This window comes from Oncorhynchus nerka, linkage group LG20 (genome assembly GCF_034236695.1).
Source record: "Oncorhynchus nerka isolate Pitt River linkage group LG20, Oner_Uvic_2.0, whole genome shotgun sequence".
NCBI lineage: Eukaryota > Metazoa > Chordata > Actinopteri > Salmoniformes > Salmonidae > Oncorhynchus > Oncorhynchus nerka.
In genome coordinates, this window is record NC_088415.1 from 13,999,829 (window position 1) to 14,023,836 (window position 24,008).

The window sequence follows — 24,008 nt, forward strand, 5'->3', positions numbered from 1 at the left end:
TAGATTAATAATAAAGTATTGTCTGCCTGTCACTATTGCAGCCAAATTTCCGTCAGCACATATGTCTGTTATTGTTTGGATATAATCCTTTCAGATTAATTTGTGAAAGAAATGCTGCCGGGAGGTTAACGTTAATTTTAGGTGGGAGTAAAAAAACTGCCCACAAGTAAACAGTGAAGGGTGGGCGCTGGTGGGCGGCAATAACAGAGAGAAAAAACCTCACATAAATGGTCATTCCATTGCACTCGTTATGTACAAATCCAATCAATTATTCAGGTAAAATGCAATTCAATATTTAGAAGTGTATATCATTTCGAGTGGCTATGAAATTAATAATTACAGTTATAGCAAAAAGAAATACACAAAAATGCTGTTTTTCAGAAAGATTTCCTCTTTTATTCCAAGAAAAAAAAAAGTATTTTCATCCCAAACAAGAAAATAAAATAAAACAAACTTATATTAACCAATCATTAAGAGGATAAGTATGACCATTTTTATATATTTTTTCTTCTTGTTTTCTATGATGATATTGGTTGTGTTCAATTAAACATGCAACTAAATAAGTCCAATGATGGTGTCTATGGTATTAGAAAGGAAGGGGGTGGAGTCTGATTATGCTGGATCTTTATTGGTAAGTGTGGAGAGGCAGAGATGGATGATAGGGAGAAGGAGGAGAGAAGACTGGATGGTTACATGATGACGTTTGGATTTTTCCCCGTTCTGCCACCTTCCTTCCAGGGGACGTTGTGTGTGTGCTTGATCCCCTTTATCAACTGCTGTCTGGAGAGGGTTCTCTATGCATTGAGTTCTTCTTCATGCTGTCGAGGTACTCTTGTTGTGAAACGGCCAAGACTGAGGCCAGAATCTCATCATCCTCCCAGTCTGTTAAGCCTACACCATAGAGAAAGGGAAAAATACACATTCTAGCATTCTAATGTCAGAGGATTTTGAGGGGGGAAAAATCTGGTAGTTATTTGAAATCAAGAGGGGTATTGGAATTACTAGTTTATAAAATATTGTTAGTTGCTGTTTATATTCTGCACATTAGTGACAGTGGTTAACATAGATTTAGTTTGGGTTGAAAAAGCTTGTACACAAATACAAATGTGGCAGTATATGCACCCAATCACGACCCAGCCAATATGAGAGGGAGGAAATTTCAGGTGAAGTGCATCCGTTTTCAGCTTTGCTCCGGCACCACAACCTTGTTTCATGTTTCTACTATTCTACGTTTTTACAATTCTTCTTCTGATTTCCTGTTTGTTGTCCTTTCAGATACAGAGTTGCTAAGCGATAGAATATACCATCATGAGAAATGATCATTAAAAAAAATACATGTCCTATGGTGACCCAAATACATTAAAGCTACATGTATGTATAACTGATAGGTGCACACACAGTTTTTTAAAATGTACATTATGTACATTTGAAATTATTTTGTCTGTAATGTATTTTTCGTTATGTGTCGAAACCCAGTAAGATTTGCTTTCGCCATTGGCGTCGGCTAATGGGGATCCTAATAAATCGAATAAAAAAATAAACATTATGATGATACACTGTAACCTATCCTATCATTAACATTTGAAAGTTATGTAAAATAAAACAAACATTTCCACTAATCTCTAGCATACATATGTTGTTATTCAAGTGTCTTCAGTCCAGCAGCAGCTACTACAGCACCGTGCTTTCACAACAGAGGATGTGTAATAACACTGTCTAGAACACTGTGATTGATATGCCTTATGTTAAGGATTGCAGCTAGTGTTGAAAACTATCCCAAGTGAAATATTACATCTCAAACTGAACATACTACCCATTCTATGAATAACATAACATACAACAGCAGTAATTGCCCTAAGGGGAGTAATACAGTTGTTTGAACTGAATTGAATGCATTCAATTGAGTAAGTCTTTAAGTAAAGAAAGAGCAAGTGATTATCTTACCAAAGGCGGTGGGTGACATTTCTTTCATGATAGCACGGTACTCCAGGGCCGGGTACAGAGACTTCAGAGAGGAGGTGGGTCTATCAGGCCCAACACAAGCCTGGTTGCTGGGACCTAGAGTAGGGGGCAGAGAGACATTCCCATCATGAGACAAAGATGGAACCCTATGATTACAATGTTCATTTGATTCACAACCCTCTCAGTTGATTCATGACACTTCTGATGGTTTGTCACAGTGACGAACCTGGGGCACAAGGTGAAGGGGGCTTGGACATGTGGGCTGCCCCAGCAGGGGAGGGAGGCTTGTTGCTTGTGTCTGAGTGAGAGGGGTCAGTGTTCTCCGGTGAGGGAGCTGAGCTGCGCTGCCGGGGCGAGCGGGCACTCCACTCCTCCAGACCACTAGAAGATGCTGCGGTGGCCGAGCTGCAGGTGGCACTAGCCTTTCGGGGCTGGGAGGAGAGGGAAACATGGACCTCATTAAAACACATGCCAGCTGCTGCAACACTTCAATACTGGACACTAGATTCATATGAACCAAATGTGGTACTATTGTCTTTCTAAGAAGGATGTCACTGAATTGCTCTTTAATCTGCCATGTACTTCCAAGTTCTCTCTCACCTGGCGTGCCTGCTTCTCTTGGTCCTGGAGCCACTGCAGGTAGGACTCCCTGGCCACCTGCTCCTCAATGGCCTCGTTGGTGGCCTCCCAGTCCGTGGCTCTCTTCTTGTCCTCCAGCATCTGCTGCTCGATCCATGACTCCTCAGAGGTCTTTATAGCGTTCTTCATAAGTGACTGGTCTACATACTGCTGGGAGGGAGGGAGAGGACAGAGGTCACTAACTGGACATAAAACTGAAAAAATATCGCGATATTATTTTTGATGATATATCATATCGACAATATAATTTTTGCACTAGTTGGCTGGGCCTGCATGAAAACTCAATTTTTAAAATAGGGATCCAAACTCATTTTCTCATGGCTCACTCTCTTGTGAGAGTGCCTCACTCTCTTTTCTCATGGCTCACTCTCTTGTGAGAGTGCCTCACTCTCTTGTGAGAGTGCCTCACTCTCTTGTGAGAGTGCCTCACTCTCTTTTCTCACTCTCTCTCTCTTGTCCCTCTGCAGCAGACATATGGTGAGCAATATGCACATATAGAATCATGAGAATAGCATTACATATCCCATTGGCACCTAAGTATCGTGATAATATCGTATCATGAGGTCCCCGGCAATTCCCAGGCCTAGGGGACAATGTGTAACGACCAAGTAACAATGTGTAACGACAAAGACAAACTCTTTAGATCCTTCACACCTTATCAAGGAGATTTGATAAGTTTAGTCTGCTGGCTATCAAGAGAATGTTTCGTTATCCGTCTAGAAATGACTCCAGCTCTTTGATATCTTTGTCCATGCGCGCATTAGTAAGAGACAATCAGGACACTCAGAATTTAGCAAATGGAAAAACTGCCTCTAGCCTTTCTGGGAAAGCATGCCCGTTTCCTAATCTAAGGATTAATGGAGATGGCTAGGTGTGTGGCCCTCTATGTGGGAGCTCCGCCCATGGAAGACAACATGTCCTTAGTGCCTGAACAATCCAACTGCACAGTCTGTTCCCCATAACGTCATGGTCCTCTGCCCTGCTCAATATGATGAATGAGACCAATGCACAAAGTTCACAGCTAGTTCCCAACTAACAACAACTCCTTAGGCCTACCGATAACATCTGATGTGCTTCTAAAGCACTTTGAGTACCCAAGATACCTCAACAGTACCACCGTTATCTAGCTAGCACTCCATGGCAACCGCAATGTGAAGCTGTTTACTGACAACAAATGATACTAAGACAATATGTTTTTCCTTTACAAATTAGAAAGTTTAACACATCCTAATTTATGTGTTGTAATCAAAACACTGTCGCTTCTAACTGGCTCAAACATCTGCCAACATTTAACCAATAACAATACAAAACAGGAATCTTCAATAAATACAATATACACCACTGTAGCACTGTTGAGTGCTACAGTGGTTTTCCTGGCCAGGGAGCCCTGGCTAGTGTTTTCTAATTACTGTGGGGTCATTCACCATGATGCGCTGCTTGTTGATCATGGTAGTGTTATCATTAGGCATCTCAAGACAAACAGCACAGTGTACTGCTAATAGGCTCCTCCAGAGAGACGGGGACATGTGGAATGTTGCCCCTCTCTGAGCTCAGCCTCCCTTCCTTTGATGTGTATGTGTTCTGAAAGTGGGACACTCCAAGCCACACGCTCCCGTCTCGCAGGGATCTTAAGCTATGATGACCCAAAGACTGTCACCTCTCTCCCACTTTTCCACTCTGACTGAGTGTGCCTGGCTGCCTGACTGTGTCTGGATGGACCCATGGACGTCATCCATTTCGTCAGGGGAAAGTCACAAGATCTCCGAATGATTCAGTTATGAAAGATTTCAATTGCACTATTACACAACCAACGCAGCATCCAAAAAGCCTTTATAACTTTATGTGGCTAATCAACTTAGTCAAATTTGATAACAACCACCTGTTTAAGACAGGAAAAGATAACAACACTAACAGCAATGCTAGCCAGCTGCTAATTGGTTAATGTCAATAAATCACCAATAATCATGACCTCAACTTAAACTACTCGTCACTGAAATGACACTGCAATGTGAGATGCGTCTGTGACTCAGAGGCATTGCAGGCTGCCAGCTGGAACATGTCAATGCACTGAAAAGCAACGATTAGGCAACAGTGCTTTCAAACAATCCTTTAGCGTGACAGAGGGGTCAACTGAGTCACACTCAGGAAGAAGACAGTCACACCGTCGTAAACTGGGCCAACATCTCTAGCATCGTAAATCAAGGTGAATCAATTAGAATCAAGGGAAACTAATGAAATTCTCCAGAACACACATTTAACCTTTATTCTGACAGGGAGCCATGCTGAGACCAAGGTATCTTATAGCTGAGCCTACATAACACTCTACCAGTTGTCCTCAAATGGCATGTTTTATACATCTAAATACTGTTTTTATTTTCTAGTAATGTAACAACCACAAGGATATATTGCCCACTTCAGTGTTAAATCCCATAGACAAGATGTAGGTACCCACCCCTGGTTTTAAAGCAGGAAGCCCAAGGCCTACTCCAATTGTCGCTTTGTTGGGGTTCACCACAGAGTTGTAGTGAATGTTACGATGGTAGCTGACTCTTATTGGTTCGTCATTGTTTTGATGAATGCCATGGAACGTGTTGATTGGTTCTGGAAGAGAGGGAAAAAAAGAGTTAACAGAACTACGTGATCAATGTAGTGCACTACTATGTCCACACTTATTCAGAAGAAATTCGATTTAAAACACAAATGCCCAAATGGTCTAGATTTTAATCAATAATAAAATGTCAGTCCTGTTTGAAAAACAGTCCAATAACTCACAGGAGTACCTATTAGTAATCTCTTTCAAGTAGGCCTACACATCAAAGGCCATAGAACTCAAAAATTGCAAACTGTATACAGTAATAATAATATATGCTATTTAGCAGTCACTTTTATCCAAAGCAACTTAGTCATGGTTACATAAATCTTTACGTATGTGTGATCCTGGGATTCGAACCCACTACCCTGGCGTCTCAAGCGCCATTGCTCTACTGACTGAGTTACAGAGGACCTACCAGAGGGCCATTAGCTCTGATAACAATGCACCTGGCATGGCCCACTACTGAAAAACACACCTGTGCCCTCCTGGTAAACTTCCACTGGTCGATTGTACATCTCTGCCATAGCCTGCATCTCGATATGGTTCCCGTGGCAGTTGTTTTTCCTCTTCCTGTTGATGTACGTGGTGAAGTCTTCTGTCACGTAGTTCGAAAAGTAGTCTGCATTTTTCGTCTGAAATTAGAGTACACATTTTCATTATGAAAAATCCCAACAGGTGAAATTTACCTGGTAACCAAAGAAAGAAGAAAACTTACCAAGTAGTCCATGCAGTGTTTACGGACAACTTCATGCATATCTTGGTCTCCATATACTTGATCAGCTGCAAACAAGAGGGAATTAGGTGTTACAACAAAATGCAATATACATCTTTCTGACGAAGCCTAGATGAAATGAATACGTATGGAAGTAGCATATGACTGACAAAGTATAACAAAGTACGATTAATGCAGTTGTATGTCATTTACAGTACCAGTCAAACATTTGGACACACCTACTCATTCAAGGGTTTTTCTTTATTTTTTACTATTTTCTACATTGTAGAATAATAGTGAAGACATCAAAACTATGAAATAACACATATGGAATCATGTAGTAACCCAAAAAAGTGTTAAACAAATCTAAATATATTTGAGATTCTTCAATGTAGCCAGGTCATCTGATGCAGCACTCCATCACTCTCCTTCTTGGTCTTGGGTCATTGTCCTATTGAAAAACAAATGATAGTCCCACTAAGCACAAACCAGATGGGATGTCGTATTGCTGTGGTAGCCATGCTGGTTAAGTGTGCCTAGAATTCTAAATCCCCACACCTCCTCCTCCATGCTTCATGGTAGGAACTACACATGCAGAGATCATCCGTTCACCTACTCTGCATCTCACAAAGACACAGCGGTTGGAATCAAAAATCTCAAATTTGAACTCATCAGACCAAATGACAGATTTCCACCTGTTTAATGTCCATAACTCGTGTTTCTTGGCCCAAGCAAGTCTCTTCTTATTATTGGTGTCCTTCAGTAGTGGTTCCTTTGCAGCAATTCAACCATGAAGGCCTGATTTACAGAGTCTCCTCTGAACAGTTGATGTTGAGATGTGTCTGTTACTTGAGCTCTGTGATGCAATTATTTGGGCTGCAATTTCTGAGGCTGGTAACTCTAATGAACCTATCCTCTGCAGCAGAGGTAACTCTGGGTCTTCCTTTCCTGTGGCGGTCCTCATGAGAACCAGTTTCATCATAGCGCTTGATGGTTTTTGCATCTACACCTGAAGAAACTTTCAAAGTTCATTACATTTTCCTAATTAACTGACCCTCCCGGCTTAAGGTAATGATGGACTGTCGTTTCTCTTCTCTCTTCTATTTGAGCTATAATATGCCATAATATGGACTTGGTCTTTTACCAAATAGGGCTATCTTCTGTATACCACCTCTACCCAGTCACAACACAACTGATTGGCTCAAATGCATTAAGGTAAGAAATTCTACAAATGAACTTTTAACAAGGCACACCTGTTAATTGAAATGCATTTCAGGTGACTACCTCATGAAGCTGGTTGAGAGAATGCCAAGAGTGTGCAAAGCTGTCATCAAGGCAAATGGTGGCTACTTTGAAGAATCTCCAATATAAAATATATTTTAAGTTTATCAACACTTTTTTGGGTTACTACATGATTCCATATGTGTTATTTCATAGTTTTGATGTCTTCACGATTATTATGCAATGAAGAAAATAGTCAAAAATAAAGAAAAATCCTTGAATAAGTAGGTGTGTCCAAACTTTTGACTGGTACTGTAATCAATATGAATCTTTCGGACTATTTTATTAAAGCAGGTGCAAATGCTTTATCATCAGTATCGCACATTTGAATACATAAAATGGTAGATTGACTATAAAGGGGTATTTTGGCGGGCTTTCTCTGTGGTTGCATCCCCAGCTATACGTGATCTATATAGAGAGATGAGTTGAGTCACTTGTATGATCCACATATGTAAACAAAACTAAAAGGTTTCTTCTCCACAGACCCCCCTTTCCTCAACCAGCGCAAAATATGCAAATGAGCACCCGTTTCAGTCTTCATTCCGGCAAGTCACATGGTAATGTAAGCCGCAAAGATTCTGAGAAACTCTTAGTCAATTTCCTCTTTCTCAGCATCAACCTGCTTAACCAGGGCAGGAACAGAAATACATTTAGCAAAAATAGTTATGGAAATAGAATAACAGTAAAAACCTATCTTACTTCCCACCACCAAACATATATTTTTTAACTAAATAAAGATATCTATAATGCAAACTAAAAAGAGTAAACAGCCTCAATGTTTTAACCTGAAGGGTGGTTATTAAATTCATTGAAAAATGTCAATTCCAAAATGTCAATATCGACAACGTAGTCCTGAATTTCACTACAAAAAAAAACCATAAGTGCTTTGAAGCTTGTGTATGACTAACACAAAATATTCTAGTTCCCTTGTGACTGAATGTTCTCATGGCAAGATGTGGCACTGGCAACACTCCAAGTGGCTAGTGTTGGATGGAGGGCACATTTTCTGGCAGGTCCAGTTTGTCATTATGCCTCAGCAACACGCCTGAATGAGCTGCTCATGGTGTTCCTGACCTTCAACATGTTCCTCACTGTCACTCTGGACAAAGTCAGATTTAAACAAATAGGCCTACAATACAGATGTATGGATGTTTAAATATCATTCAGCAGCCTGTGACCTACTGGTTTAAAGAAGTGGTGGAGAATTAGGCTAGAGGAGACGAGTCACATGTTTGACTGCTTTCAGTACCCAATTCCCCTGATGAGGTTGAGATGTAATGGTCTATGAACCAAGTGAACTCCAGTGAAGTATGACTTGGACAGGTGTAGGAGGGCTGTTTGAGATGGGGATTACCCCCAAACCCATTGGTGTAAATCTGACTCATCTGCCAAAAATCCCATTCTCATGAGATCTTTCCACCGCACGTTTCAGTTCTGAACAAAACAGATGCTAGGACCTCATTTAGTTATGTGGTTGATTTGTCATGTAGCCTTCAGCCATTTTCTAAAATAACAAAAATCATCAATGAAGAGTACAAATGGGCTGGTATCTCAGATTATTCTGGCAATTCTCACATAGAAACTTCATTAGAAGGAAGGATGTTTGAAATGCTTTTTACATTTGTATCACAAACCATTTTTTAGAAAATCCATGATGAAAGTGGCCATTTTAAGCCCTTTTTAGACCTGTACATGCCTCCTGTAAGACCCTCTGATCTGTGAACTGTACACGATACAGACATCTTAGTGTCATTATATTCCTTATAGCAGTGGACACCAACCTTTTCTGAGTCAAGATCACTTTCTCAGTCAAAAAGCAAGCAGAGATCTACCGCTCAGATTGTTTTTTTAAACATAACTTACATTTTTTTATTTATTACTATTAACCTAATAAAACAGTTCTATGTGAATGAGGTTTGTGCATTAGGCCTAATACATTATCACAGCATATTGGCTATATGCCTGGCCACACAATATTGTTCTTCTCAAACCATATTTCAAAACTCAAGCTTTGATTACAAAATAGATCAGTTGGTGTAGCACTTGCAAGGCACAGCTGAGCATAAATTTAAATAATTATCTTTTTTATTTTAATGGAGTGATGGTACCTGCATCTAATGGTCATGGTGCTTTCAAGACAACTGAAAAAAACAAGGTCAAATCATGACATCAGTGATCTTCACGTCGGAGGTCTAGAAAGATGAGTTTCCGACATTGAATTCCCGAGTTGGATGACCGTTCAAAACCATTTCCCCCCAGTCGGATCTCGCCCCCCCCCCTCTGAGTTCCCAGTTGTCTTGAACACGACATTAGTCTAAGCGGAAGGGCGGGCGAGAGCGGCAGAGGGTCCGCCTCTCACGGTCCCTGCTCTCTCCTTCCTATGGTGAGACTGACCAGAGAGAGGGGAAAGCGTCTTCCACCTGATGGTGAACTCTAGTCATGTGCCTCATGCACAAATTCATGTTGTTCCTATGACCAAATAAAGTGAAATATTCCTCGCTATTAAAATAGACAGGACGAGCTGCTAATAATAATAATAATAATAATAACAACGCAGGACTATCGATACTCTTGGCTACTGATTCATTGCAGCGTGAGTGGAAGTAGTGAGAAGCATGTTTTATGTTTTGTAATAGTGTTGAAAAAGAACAGTGTTGACAGCGCTGAACACATTTTTTAACATGAACTCACTCATAAAATACAGCAGCTCTTTGCTGTATTCTTTGAGAGTCTCTCTGTGGTCATGGTTTTGAAAGTTATTAAATCTTAGTTAGTTAGTATCAAACTTTGCTGTGGCCGGGGTTGTGGATGATCTGTTGGGACGGTGATATGAGCGATCCAAATGGCCAGGGCAGTAAAGGCACTTCATTTAGCCACCGATCTCCCAGTCCACTGGGTAAGTGGAGTCTTTTCAGACAAATTAAATGGTTCAAAATAGGAACACTTTGCTTACCCGGTGCGCAGGGCTTCTGAATCAAGTGCACCTACCGCCAACACAACACAAATAACATTTCAAAAAGAGCGCAAGCCTTTTATCAACTCCTTTATCGTTGGCTTTTCTACAGAAATGTTTGATGATCAACTAGGAATGCCTTGAAGATTGACCGGTTGGTGACCCCTGCCTTTTAGTGGGCTTCAACATACATTCTGAAATACACATTAATTTATTCAACATTACAACTATTAGTATGAATATCAAAAAAACAACCCTTTTTGATTTAACTTGTTTGTTTTTTTGTGGAAGAATATAGTCTTCAAACTTCAGAGTGAGTTCTCTGGTACTTATAATGATATGCCCCCATTTTGACCATAGAATGCACACCGAGTATAGCAAACATTAAGACCTTCCTAATATTGAGTTGCAAAGGTACATTACCCTGACAAATGAAAATGCACATCATTTACTTACTAGTCCAATACAATTATCAACTAAATTGGCTAATAATTAGCTTAATGCATGGCTGGCTACTATTGCCTGCATTTAATCCAGACACAGATTTAGATGAAGGTCGGTGAATTCACTTGACCCATGTATTGTTTCACTTGACAGAGGAGCCAATCAGAATGAGTTTTCCCCCACAAAAGGGCTTTATGACAGAAAGAAGCACTCCTCAGTTGTAGATTGAACAACAATGACTAGCTACGGATTCAGAAATTATGTTTGGAGATGAGTAAGTGAGTTAAAGAGATCGTCACGTGTCTGTCTTGGGAATGAGAGCAGAGGAAGAGCGGCATATGTTATAATCCAATCGTTGCAACAGGCTCAACCGATACCCCGCCCGTTTCTTTACAGACAGAAGAAACAGCCAACAGTCATTTAGCACACATAGTGCTTCACACTGTTTGAATGAAAGAGAGATGTGTGTTGGCAGCTGAAATAGTTTTTTTGTTCTTCTTCCGATCATGGACAATAAAAAAATTCAAAAAATAGACTTGTGTCATAATCATATTCGGAAAATTCATATCAGTTACGATACTCGTTTTGTCCGAGTACTTGGCACATGCCTACCATTTACCATTCACGGTGCTCATAAAATGGGTTAGAACTTCGAAATTTGCAGAGCCCACTCCGGAAATGTGATGTACTTGTAGAGTATATTGTTCTAAACAAAACCTCTAAAAATTAACAATCTAAAAAAGGGTAGTCTGAGATATATCATTCATGTGTAAATGTGTATTGCAGAATCTAGACATACTCCATATAAGAACTATAGGGACACCAGGATGTAACATGTACGGATCACAGGGTCTTACAGGAGAATGAAGAGGTCTGAAAAGGGGCCTAAAATGGCCACTTTCATCATGATAAAAACAGAAAAACTAGTAATACAAATGTAAAATTAAAAAATCATTCTTCCTCCCAATGAAGTTTCTATGTGAGAATTGCCAGAACAATCTGAGATATTGTACCAAGAATATCCCCCCAAAGCAACCTATCAGTGGGTAGGGTTGGTGAATATGATGAACTGGGGTTTGATGCCTGTCAGAAAACATGACCAGGCAACTGGTCAATGAGGAGGAGACTGACGAGAAAAACGGAAGAGGAAGAAATTCTATGTGCAAGATTACTGAGAAAAGAGCTGAATAGATAGGCTACATTTCACAAGAAGAGACCAACACCACACAGAGAACCAGAAACCACATGCATACTAGCTACAACCAAGCGATAATGCAATGCTGGTAAGTAACCAATGAGTTCATTTCTAAGAAAGGGGCAGGGCTCTACGCAGATCTAGAGACAGGCAGATTAGTTCGGTTCCTACCCTGCTGGTCTGTCAACGGTTGATAAAGTTTATCTAAATGATGCATAAATTACTCTTAAGTCTCCCGTCAATGGAGAACAAGCACGTGAATAAAGAAATCTGCTCTTCACTGGAATCATATCGGCAAGGCCTGACGTTGCTCCCATTGTGTCTTCATGCAGCGAGTTGTGGAAAGATAGAAAAAACCCACAGTGTGCAGTGTTTTGCCAACTCAAAACAGTATTGGAGTAGGCTGTAATAAGACATGCTACTAAAAGATCCTTAGAGACTGCTTCACTCACGCTACTCTGGCCAGGAAACAAAGTAATAAGGGCTGAGGGCAGAATCAACTCAAGAAGATGAGTTGAGAGCAGATATTGAATGCTATGAACGGCCCTGTATTCATACCATTTCCGACACCACAGTTGAGTGGGCATACAAAAAAAACTAGAAGAAGAACGTTTTAGGGTAAGGTAGCCCAGTCAGTCAGATGCAGGTGAATCATGGCTACCATTGTTGATGTTTTGCTACTGAATACTGACCCACTGAATGATCCTGGAAGAGATGAACACCACTGTCACAGTCAAAGGCAGAGCAGTGTAACCTATTTGACAATGATACTGCCAGGTTCCAGTGACCTGTTGTATTTGACCGGACATCTCCAACTTGAACTTTGCTCTTTAAACATAAACAGATCAATAGCCCCCTACCTATGTCAACTGCATTCAACATCTAATCACAGATTAGGCCTACCTACTACCGTCTGATCTTTTGAGCTAAAATTACACTGCGGCCTCAATGCTCGCTTCAGTGTAATTCTTACCCGAATTAGACTTCCTCAATCAGGCTGCTAGGCCTAAAACTGGATGAAAGATTACTTAAAGCCTCACTTGTAAGGGCTTATTCTGTCATTACACCCCTTTATCTCTAACTGTCTTCACCATCATCTAACAGTTCAGAAGCATTTCAATATGGAAAAGTTCAAACTTACTAGCTCTGAATTACTAAGCCCAGCGTGTGTGTGTGTGTGTGGGGGGGGGGGGGTCCCACGTGTTGTGTGTGTGTGTGGGTGGGTGTTGTCTGTACTATTGCAACTCATAAGAGCAATGTGCAATTGGGCAAAAGGGCAAAGTGAGCAATGTGTGAACTTCAAAAAGTCCAAATTAACAATTATTACTTAAGATTAGCATCACTTCTGAATCATAGTATGGCTTAAGATCATGAAGTGTATTCTGATCAGACTGACTCTGGGGTAACATTTCAAAATGATAGTGGGGGGTGATCTCCAATCTTTCTCAATTTTTCAGACAGGCGTCTATGCTGGTTGGGATTATTGCAAAACTCTGCTTTTTCAGACCAGACAGACGAAAATGTGTAGACTCACTGTAACAGTAATTAAGCCAAAGGGCACCATATCTAAGTTCACCAGTACAGTGTGCCTTCACATTTTTCTCTCGACAAATTTTTATTTTTTTAAGATCTTGCCAGTCGAAGTTTCATTTACACAGGTACAACTAGCTTCGCTCATGACCTCACTGTGAAAGGTCAAAGGCCACCAAATGTGCTGTCCTGACCGGTTACATGGGTAGTGTTTAGTGATCCTTATGAAATGTGTAGTCCTGAGGCCTGGAAGAAGCACAGGGTCAACACAATGATCGACGTCTTTGGAATGCACCACAGAAAATCTTAACTCCAGTTTAGCTTCAAACTTTGCTCTACGTTTTTTTGAATAGACAAATAAAATGAGATCCTTGGTGGAGCAGCTTCAATGTTATCAAAGCTCAGCCAGTAGCCTTCATGCCAGTAATTTTATTACTATGAAAATGTGAGAGCATAATATCCAGATGCTCTTGTCAGCCTTCAGGCTGTGTGTTCAGTGGCTTGGGGAGTCGCAGGTACAAATCCTGAGCCTCCTGGGACACTCACTCACTTAGCAAAGAAAATATATTAACTGGCTTCTACCTCAGATTGTAGGCCAAGTTGTTAATATATTTTGTAAAACAGAGAGACCAGTCATAAAATTAATTTAGGCTATGTGGATTTGGAACTTTCTTTAAGAACTTTAGACTATTTTAAAGCCCCTCTGGGCCTATTAAACACCATGACAATGCACACGACTCTTTTCTTTAGTGGAGACCCCGTTACCGTGTCAACATTGTCGGTAAGGAATTTCAACCGCACCTTAACGCACAATGAAATCAAAGGACTGGGGAGAGGACTGCACAGAAGTCAATAACTAAGGCCTAAATGATAGCAGCAATATACAGGCCCTGCAGGGTCCTAATGGAGGGGAACCCATCAATGTTGTCATGGGAAAAAGTAGGAAATGAGAAGAGGCTATGGGTCTATCAATCAAGCCTGGTTCTCTGGATGACATCATTGTTGTTGTGCAGCAAGTATCCATGTTTGGATTCATGGATAGACAATGCTAAACAAAAATACATTCACAGTGTAAAACATAAACAAGGACATGTTAACTCACACCTGTCTTTTCTCTGGATGCCAGACAGAAATAATCTCAATCATTTTGTTTACTACCACAGACAGAGAAACATTGAACACAACCCGTTGGACACACACAACCCAGAGTCACATGCAGCTGGAATGTGTTTTGCATAATTGAAAGCTTTCTCCGACAGGTTCATACACACACCTGAGAAATGAGATGACCTACAGTCTCCACACACACAGGTTTAACTTGTTTCAGCCCTGGCTTGTTAATGTGTAATTCACATTCCTACTTACAGACCGTATAGGATTGTGACTAGTGATAGTATCACTCATACCTGAGAATGCCACAAGGTTGGCGAGAATACTGCTGGAATGTTAATTGGTATGAAACAAAGCAATGCTCCATGGTATGTGAACTGTCAGACATATTTGATTGATATTTGATTATCTTGTGCGATTGGCAACGAACAAAAACATACTAACTTTTGTTTGTATCTTAGGCACACACACACACACAAAAAAAAAGTGTTTTAATAATAGTTAGTGGAATTGGGCTGTGTAGAGAAGAGATAGTCCTGGGAATGATAAGTGCTAGGCAGGGACTGTTAGTTCTGGCTCATTGGCAGTGTGCGTTCCAGTCTGTTAATCAAGAAAGGGTAGGGATCAAAAGCACAAAGGGTCTAGACTAGAGCTCCTTTTGCACAAGTGTCCCACTACCAACCAATTATCACAAAACAGGCTCGATATTGATGAGAGAAAGACAGTGACAATTAATTTCTCCAATAAGTCCTCTCAATATTAGGGTCATTGCACCAATTCAGTGCATTTTGAGAAGTGTTTACATGTTTAATTATTTTTTTTAACATTCTGTCATAAAGAGCTGTTGAACTTAATAAAAAAACAAGTTTTAATTTCAGCAGGTTAAAAGGGAAAAGGAATTACTACAGTAATTGCCTATTAAGTGCCAAATAAAACTAACAGGGTTGACGATCTCATCTTAAATCAGTCATGAATCCCCGTGTGACAGGAGGAATGGAAGCTTGTTGCGTGCAACAAGGAGTTGCAATTGAATGCAAGCTTCACCCCCAAAAATGTATTAACATTTGGAACCTGTCCGTCTATGGTAACAGGGTTGACGTGTTCTGCTCCACCACTCAGTTTTACACCAGAAAACACTAAACAAATACATGACCGGCTAAACTGCTTTTACACTATGATTTGACTATTAGATGTTCAATGTTGCTTTTGACTTTTTTTTATTTTTTAAAGGCATAGTTTCACCATATAAAAACAAGAGTTCAGTTCACAGAACAGGGTTGACTTTATAATGAGGGACAGACGTAAATGAATCACTAATCACATTAGCATTCAGAAATGCAACAAAATAACTAGGACTTTACAATGATGGTGAAAACTGTGTGGATTAAGTGGGTGAAAGTCTTCCTAGAAGTCACAGAGGGTGCACTTTAAAAAGTCTATTAATATTACAAATCTGATTGATTGAATTCTCCATGTTATCTAAAGTAAAAGAGAACTTTGTTTTAATATAAAAGGCTTTTAAAATTCAACATTGGTGCACTATTTCTACTTAAAATATCACTATTTTCGTGGAATGCCCCATTAACCATTTTAATCTCACGGATATCAATTAAATGTATCAACCAAAACAATACCAATGAAGTTCTATTATTCTGGCACCTGTGTCAGGAAAATATTAACAGATAACCTAGATGGTTGACCAGGTGATTAGCTGCCTGGGTTAGAGTGGCCCACTCCCACATGTCCACACAAAGTTTACACACAGCTCTAATGTCAAGTCGATTTCAGCTATGCATTATTCTCTGCCAACAGGGCAAGGAAAGGGAACAAAGTGACTGAAAATCTCAAATTAATGAAAGGAGGAGTGAGGGTATTTAGGATACTCTTAAAAAAATATGTAAATATATGTAAATATAAACGCAACATGTTCCATGAGCTGAAATAAAAGATCCACAATCTTTTCCATATGCACAAAAAGCTTATTTCTCTCAAATGTTCAAATTTTGTGCACAAATTTGTTTAAATCCCAGTAAGTGAGCATTTCTCCGTTGCCAAGATAATCCATCCACCTGACAGGTGTGACATATCAAGAAGCTGATTAAACAGCATGATCATTACACAGGTGCACCTTGTGCTGGGGACAATAAAAGGTCACTAATTTGATTTGTTAAAATGTGCAGTATTGCCATTGTATTTTATCAATGGCAATTTGATACCGTGGAGAGATCTTGAGGTCCATTGTCGTGCCATTTATCTCCTGCCATCACGTCATGTTTCAGCATGATAATGCACAGCCCCATGGTGCAAGGATCTGTACACAATTCCTAGAAGCTGAAAATGTCCCAGTTCTTCCATGGCCTGTATACCCACTCAGCATGTTTGGGATGCTCTGGAGTGAGGTGTACGACAGCGTGTTCCAGTTCCCGCCAATATCCAGCAACTTCGCACCGCCATTGAAGAGGAGTGGGAAAACATTCTACAGACCACAATCAACAAACAGACCAACTCTATGGAAAGTACATGTGTCGTGCTGCATGAGGCAAATGGTGGTCACACCAGATACTGAATGGTTTTCTGATCCACGCCCCAACATTTTTTTTTAAAGGTATCTGTGACCTACAGATGCTTATCTGTATTCCCAGTCATGTGAAATCCATAGATTAGGCCCTAATGAATTTATTTAAAATTGACTGATTTCCTTATGTGAACTATAACTCAGTAAAATCTTCGAAATTGTTGCATTTATATATATTTTTCACTGTAGCTTAGCTTAGTTAAGCCATAATACATCACAGTTCAGAAGTCAGTAATGAATGATACTAGGTCTTTAAACATCTAGGTAAATTATACTCAGTGGACAGGGGGAGATATACCGGTTTACAAAACGTGTGTTGTGGGTTAGATAGGCCAATGCTTTCTCTCAGGAACACTAAATGTGATATGGCCACATCTGAAACCAAAGCAGAAACTACAGCATTGAGAAATCCCCACCACAACACATCAGGTGTGGACAGGGGTGAATTACCGTCAAATACAAGTCACTTTCACACCACTGATGTAGAAAAACCCACCAGCATGTCGTCTGTGTATTATTGTTACACGTTGATGGCAAAATTCATTTCTATGAAATGAAACTAGTTTAAGGCAAAACTTTACACTGAAGCGAATGGAGACCTTCATGACTTCACCTGAGAACCCTAGTTTTAAGTGAGGTGACTAAAAGAGCTGTATTATGTTTAAGAAGAGAGTGCTTTAGGTATTGTGGTTGCGTATTGCTGGGAGAGGAAGAATGCAACATTACAATAACCCTCATTCAGTTGAGTGATATGTAAACAGTTGTAAAGCACACACAGTTGATGCATAAGAATACAGGTTGTTTTACTGTTTAAATCTTCTCTTTAGCTAGGCCTGTATCCAGATCAAATACAAATATTAACCAGAAAAACAAAGGCAAACACCTGAAGGCTTTAAACTAAAATAACAAACCTCCATCAGATTCCCAAATAATTTAGTGTAATGTTTTCCCATGGAGTGAGAAGAAACTAGGCCAGTCTTTTTGAGCACCTGGCTGAAGGGAAAGCGCTAGCCTCATTTCAGGACTGCTCTTATATAACCCCATTCTTGTTCAACTATCCCAATTGTTTGGGAATGGATTGATTTCATACAAGAAGTACTGGGAGTGTGAAGAGAAATGTAACTGGTGTGAATTCATAGATGTAGGTCAATATGAATGTGGTTTCCATCCATGCCTAAGGGTAATAACAAAGCTATGAGACCCAGATAAGAGGAGCCATTCTCAGTCCGTTCTGACACCTGCAGGTGGCCAGGTCATGGCTATGCTCAATCGACAGAACACATTCAGGGAAACAATGCATTTTTTCACAACAATTCAGGAAGAAATGCGACAAAATAATGACAAAAATGAAATCCTTACAAGTTGGCCTAAACAACGTTTTTTGGGTCAAGAAATAGTATACATAAGTAACTCATTTTTTAAAAACACATGAACTAGAATCATTAAAATTGCCCCTGTGCTTTTTGACAGGGTTCATACAGTCACAGCGTTGAATCCACTATGAATAACCATGGTAAAGTAGCGCCATCTAGTGCCATAAACGGAAATTGGTTGGCATTGCTCTTTACCAAATTATACCTTGATTTAGTTCAATGTCTGGTAGACAAAATGCAGGCTAACGATAACAATGTCAAAAACGTGTACATAACATTCAAGCTCCTCCATGGAGTCCATTACTGACATTCTTTCAAAATGCTTTCCACATTTCATTGGAGCATTTCACATCACTGCATTCTTTACCAGAAAGTAGGTTGGTAATCTTTGACATCGTGTAGGTCGATGAATTAATTTCTTTATTTATAAAGCCCTTTTACAAAAACTACCACTGTACCTTACATCATTAATAATCTTAAAACATATGAATTACCACATCCAGTCTGAGGGATGGCTAACTCTGTAAATTCCTTCGGTCCCCACTGAGTTAGGTAAATCAGCTTTTAGGGTTTTTTTGCACTGTATTTGAGGAACAATGTTAAAATTTCTCTTAAATTTGCTTCTACATCTGCATTGCTTGCTGTTTGGAGTTTTAGGCTGGGTTTCTGTATAGCACTTGGTGACACCTGCTAACGTAAAAGGGCTTTATAAATACATTTGATTTGACGTTTCGGTGCCTCTAGAGCAATTTAGACTGGTGATTGAGGACATTATTACTGATGAATGTTTTTGTTTATTTATGACCGTGTTTAGTTTCCGCTTGCATTTCGTATTTGATGCAGTTTAGTAATTTTTGTAATTCAGGGCTCTTCTGTAAAAGAGACCTTGGTCTCAGTATGACTCCCTGGTCAAATAAAGGTTTAACAAATGATCAGCACATCTTTGCTGCAGGTTTTATGTTGGATTGATCGAGTTCAAAGACAAGGCCTGGGTCCACTGGAGGGCAAATGAGAAGGCTGTCCACTTACCGACAGCTCTGAAGAGACATGCTCCGTCCTCTTTCATTTTTTTAATGACGAAGCCTTTCTTTTCCCCAAGCGCTTTCTCAAACCAGTGCTCCTGCTGAGAGAAATAGAACATCTGTAATTCAATGCAGTGGGTTATACAGGCAGGTCTATCCGACTACCATAGGAGGCAACCTTACATTAACGTCTCAAGTGTGCTTGTTGAAGTATTTTCGGAATAACATTCAAAGAGTGCAGATCAGGCTAAAATATAGTTTTAGCTACACATTTGTTTACAAAGTCTCCAATGACATTAAAGCAGACCTGTGTGCCAGCAAGGTGTGAGGTTGACGCCCTCTAGATGGGTAACAGCCAAAACTTTCTCAAATCATTGAATAATTTCGTCCAACTAGGGTTGAGCGATATCCAGTGGTGTAAAGTACTTTAGTAAAAATACTTTAAAGTACTACTTAAGTCGTTTTTGGGGGGTATCTGTACTTTACTATTTATATTTTTGGCAACTTTTATTTTACCAAATTCCTAAACAAAATAATGTACTTTTTACTCCATACATTTTCCCTGACCCCCAAAAGTTCTATTTACATTTTGACAGGAAAATGATCCAATTCTCACACTTATCAAGAGAACATCCCTGCTCATCCCTACTGCCTCTGATCTGGCGGACTCACTAAACTCAAATGCTTGTTTGTTTGTAAATTATGTCTGAATGTTGGAGTGCGTCCCTGGCTATCCGTCAGTAAAAAAGTACCTAGAAAATTGTACCTTCTGGTTTGCTTAATATAAGGAATTTGAAAGTATTTATACTTTTACTTTCAACACTTCAGTACATTTTTAGCAATTCTATTTACTTTTGATACTTAAGTATATTTAAAACCAAATACTTTTTTACTTTTAGTCAAGTAGTGGTTTACTGGGTGACTTTCACTTTAATAATTTTCTATTAAGGTATCTTTACTTTTACTAAAGTATGACAATTGAGTAATTTTTCGACCACTGGCAATATCCAGATTTTCACACGTATACGATATTACCGAAAGTGCACACAACGAGAGCTTTTTTTTTTTTTATAAACCTGCACAAAACAATTTAGGTAATAGGGAACTTGATCCAGGAGGGGATTGAATGTCTCTGCTGTAACCATGAAGCTTGATCACAACATCTAGACACTTCGCTAGCAAGTTAACAAACCAAATGTGTCGCTGGAACCCTGAGCTGGATATCATTTATTTGACATCTTATATTTCTTATAGTTGTACTTAACTTATAGTTATAAACAGTGGCGTAGCACGCATCCCCACTGCCCCTGTGAGGCAGGGATGCCCCCGACCTCCCCAAAAAACGGTATTGAAAATCCTATGGTCGGTAATTTAAAATCCCCCGGGATATAGTCGAAATGGTATATCTGCCAAGCCTACGTCCAACTGAATTAAAGAAAATCCTTGTTTACCACACCATTACATTAATATGTTTGTTTCTAACTTATGTAGGCTAATTCATTAATGACAAGTTGTAGTTTTAAGTTTGTCCTTTTCTTATTGAGAGGTAAAATACAAATATCCTCAAATATCTTCAAAGCCAACCGTATGAGTAGGCCTATTAAACACAGCCTTGGCTTAGTCTATTCACCTTATTCAAATCGATGTGTAACCTATTGCAATTATTTCATCCTTTTTAAAAGCAGAGGCTTAGGCTACATGGTTTTAAAAGACATTGTTTATAAACAATTGTGTAAAACAAACAGCCTATATTTTGGGTTATGATGGAGTAAGACAGCTGTACTAAGTTCATGAGTATGTTCATGGCATTTTGATTCTTGAAGAAACAAATAGGACTAGGTATATCAATAATGGACATGACCACTGAAAAGGAGAAGTAGGCTTACTATTGCTGATTGAACAAATAAATAGGCCTACTTTCTGCGACACTAGAACAACTGAAAATTCCTGATTTATTAAATAGCATCCCTCATTTGTCACTGATCTGTCGTTCTGCCCCTGAACAGGCAGTTAACCCACTGTTCCTAGGCCGTCATTGAAAATAAGAATTTGTTCTTAACTGACTTGTCTGGTTAAATAAAGGTAAAATTTAAAAAATAAACAGCCTAGATATGTTCATAATGATGAAAATTCAGTCAGAATAAGAAGCTATGATGAATTTCAAGAATACACTTATTTGAGATCGTTGAGCAACTCTATAATCTGTCAATTTCATTTTAGCTTAGCCCTCTTTTTTAATGGATGAATATTACTTGTTTGCCTACACAAGCTTTTAATGCTACCATATCATATCATATTTAACCAGAGATATTGCTATCCTATCCTATTTATTGACTAGCAGTAGAGCAAACAAACTGCTATTTGCATGTGAAAAAAGAATGGGATGCATTTGCTCCATTGTTTGTAATGCTGATAGTCTTTAATGCTAAGGCTTAATGAAAAGGTGCTGCATTATGACACCTGCTATGTAATAAAAACAAATGACTGGCATACAACAACAACAAATAGATAGCTCATTATTTCTCCAAACGTTGAATACTTTCACATTCCATTTTAGATGACGCCTGAATTGATGTGGTTGACAGAACAGACCTGGATGGAAAAAGCAAATAACTAGTGACATTCAAAACATATACATTTTACCCGCTACTCCCAAACTGGTAATTTCTAGAACGCCCATTTAAAACCAATGTGCTACTGGTATTGCTTCATTTTGCAAAAAAAAAAGTCTGTGTGAAATAAACAGTAAGACATTTTAATAGAAATGTCCATTTAATTGGCTAGTTGCGGGACGAAGGTAGTGGTCACCCTAGAGGCCATGAGCTGAACTAATGAACTACATTTTACACAGCATTACCTGCTCCACTGTCGCTGGGTCCTCAGACTGCAGTCTCGATGCGTTCTCGTATTCATCTTCACTGTTGTAACCCGCACCTTCCTCCGAATCAGCACTAGGACCTCCACCGCCACCTCCAGCTACGCCGGGTGTTCCACCACCGGCCACCCCAGAGCAGGTTGCTTGCCGTCGCCTTTTACTCAGACCAGGCCCCGAGCAACAACTTCCAATTCCCCCACCACAACCAACGCTGCCTGACAGTTCTCCGCGTGTCCCAGCAACGCATGGTATTCCTCCAGTCCCATTACCATCCCCAGGTCCAACAGGAGACCCTGAAACCACGGGAGGGGGAGAGGCCTGCTGCGGCCGAGAGCTAGCTTCGTTCCGTCTATCCTCCCTTGTCGAAGGTGGAGCGGCTTGATAGGACCATGGTGGCGGCGAGGCCCTCGGTCTTGCACCTGTACGACCTCCGTGTGGATGTTGATGTGGGTCAGAGCCACTCCTTCTTTCAGTCTCGTCCGGGTGGTCCGAAACACCGACACTCGAGTTCGGCTTCTTCTTCGGAAGAATCGTCATGGTTGTCTGTTAGGGAGGGGGTCAACGGGGTGACGATTCCTTCTTTCCAGAATGTAGCTAGTAGGCCTACTTTGCCGTTAAGGCCGTCAGTTTTTGTGCAATATTCGACCTTAAACACTTAGGTTACAAAATATATCGATATCATCTGTTATTGGCTTTGTTTTCTGGGGATAGCTAGCTAGTTGAACAATAACAAACCGTCTCCCTCTTCCCGTCCTCCAAGCTCTCCATTCCCCACAAAACATCAACACAGATCTGACGACACAGGAACGTCACTTCCCTTGCAAGAGCTTTTTTTCAGGGTCGGTGCTACTCGGGATCCCTGGAACGTCCACACCCCCATTGAAGTTGACGTTTAAAAATGGTTAAGGTACGGTTAGGAAAGGTTTATAGTTGAGGGTAGGGTAGGATAGGGGTTAGGAGGTTAGGAGGTTTAGGGTTGGACGTTTTCCTTCGTCAATGGTCTTTCTGGGTCGTCACCAGTTACCACAGCCCCAAAGTCCAAAACCCTACCCATTTCTACCATTTATTTTCTTAAAATTGGATTTTAAACCTAACCTTGACCTTCACTTTAACCAAACAGCTAACCTTATACCTAACCCCAACCTTAAGTTAAGACTGAAAAGCTCATTTTAGTCTTTATGAATGTTTACCATATAGTCACTTTGGGTGTGGTAACTAATGGAAACACTCTTTGTGGCATTTTAATGATAATGTAGAACAAATGCAAATAATGTATACATTTTAATGGAAAATATAAATATGACCAGATTTTCTTTTCTTTATTAATCCACATGTCATTGATTAAGTGTTTGTTTTTTCCTGAAAGAGACCACAGTAAATGTTTGCTGAACATATAATTACATTTTAGTAATTAAGCAGACACTCTTATCCAGAGCAACTAGGGTTATGGACCTTGCTCAAGGGCACCTTGACAGGTTGTTCGCCTAGTTGTCTTGGGGATTCAAACCGGCAACCTTTTGGTTCCTGGCCCAACACTCTTAACCGCTAGGCTACCTGCCGTTCTATAATAATCATGTGTTACTATTTTTGAACTCATATTATGAATAAAATAATTAGATAAAATGTGTGTTTGATTTTCGTATCTGAATGCACATATTCCTAATGCAAATTCCAGCAATTTAGCCTAATTAAATGTACCCTCAAAAGAAGAGGCATTTTGGAAAATCCATATGATAACAATTGG

At 39.8% G+C, this 24,008-nt stretch overlaps 1 protein-coding gene and 1 long non-coding RNA gene across 4 annotated transcripts; both read right to left on the minus strand.

The window, feature by feature from the left end:
* Positions 1-373: 373 nt before the first annotated feature.
* Positions 374-23,064, minus strand: otud5a (OTU deubiquitinase 5a). 3 transcript variants are annotated; one of them, XM_029621428.2, is made up of 9 exons: positions 22,247-23,064; positions 19,397-19,487; positions 5,910-5,974; positions 5,670-5,826; positions 5,054-5,202; positions 2,563-2,751; positions 2,189-2,393; positions 1,945-2,058; positions 374-891 (listed from the first exon to the last, which is right to left on the minus strand). In XM_029621428.2, exons 1-9 carry the CDS (start codon positions 22,799-22,801, stop codon positions 770-772), a joined length of 1,647 nt encoding a protein of 548 aa, XP_029477288.1. In that variant the 5' UTR covers positions 22,802-23,064; the 3' UTR covers positions 374-769. The 3 variants fall into 3 exon arrangements, with proteins under 3 accessions (XP_029477288.1, XP_029477287.1, XP_029477286.1); XM_029621427.2 differs by having other exon boundaries at positions 2,563-2,748; positions 19,397-19,490; XM_029621426.2 differs by having other exon boundaries at positions 19,397-19,490.
* LOC135562827 (uncharacterized) lies at positions 6,150-12,910 on the minus strand. Its single transcript, XR_010460129.1, has 2 exons — positions 6,602-12,910; positions 6,150-6,357 (listed from the first exon to the last, which is right to left on the minus strand). It is a non-coding gene; the product is annotated as an uncharacterized LOC135562827 (long non-coding RNA).
* Positions 23,065-24,008: the final 944 nt, after the last annotated feature.

What these genes read in the sequence shown, in the direction of transcription:
- otud5a (XM_029621426.2), bottom strand. Translation starts at nt 22,801, where the DNA reads ATGACGATTCTTCCGAAGAAGAAGCCGAACTCGAGTGTCGGTGTTTCG. An exon ending in ATGTCTCTTCAGAGCTGTCG is followed by an intron (nt 5,975 to 19,396) that starts GTAAGTGGACAG and finishes TCTTGTTTGCAG; the next exon opens with CTGATCAAGTATATGGAGAC. An exon ending in CCCTTCACCTTGTGCCCCAG is followed by an intron (nt 2,059 to 2,188) that starts GTTCGTCACTGT and finishes CCCCTACTCTAG; the next exon opens with GTCCCAGCAACCAGGCTTGT.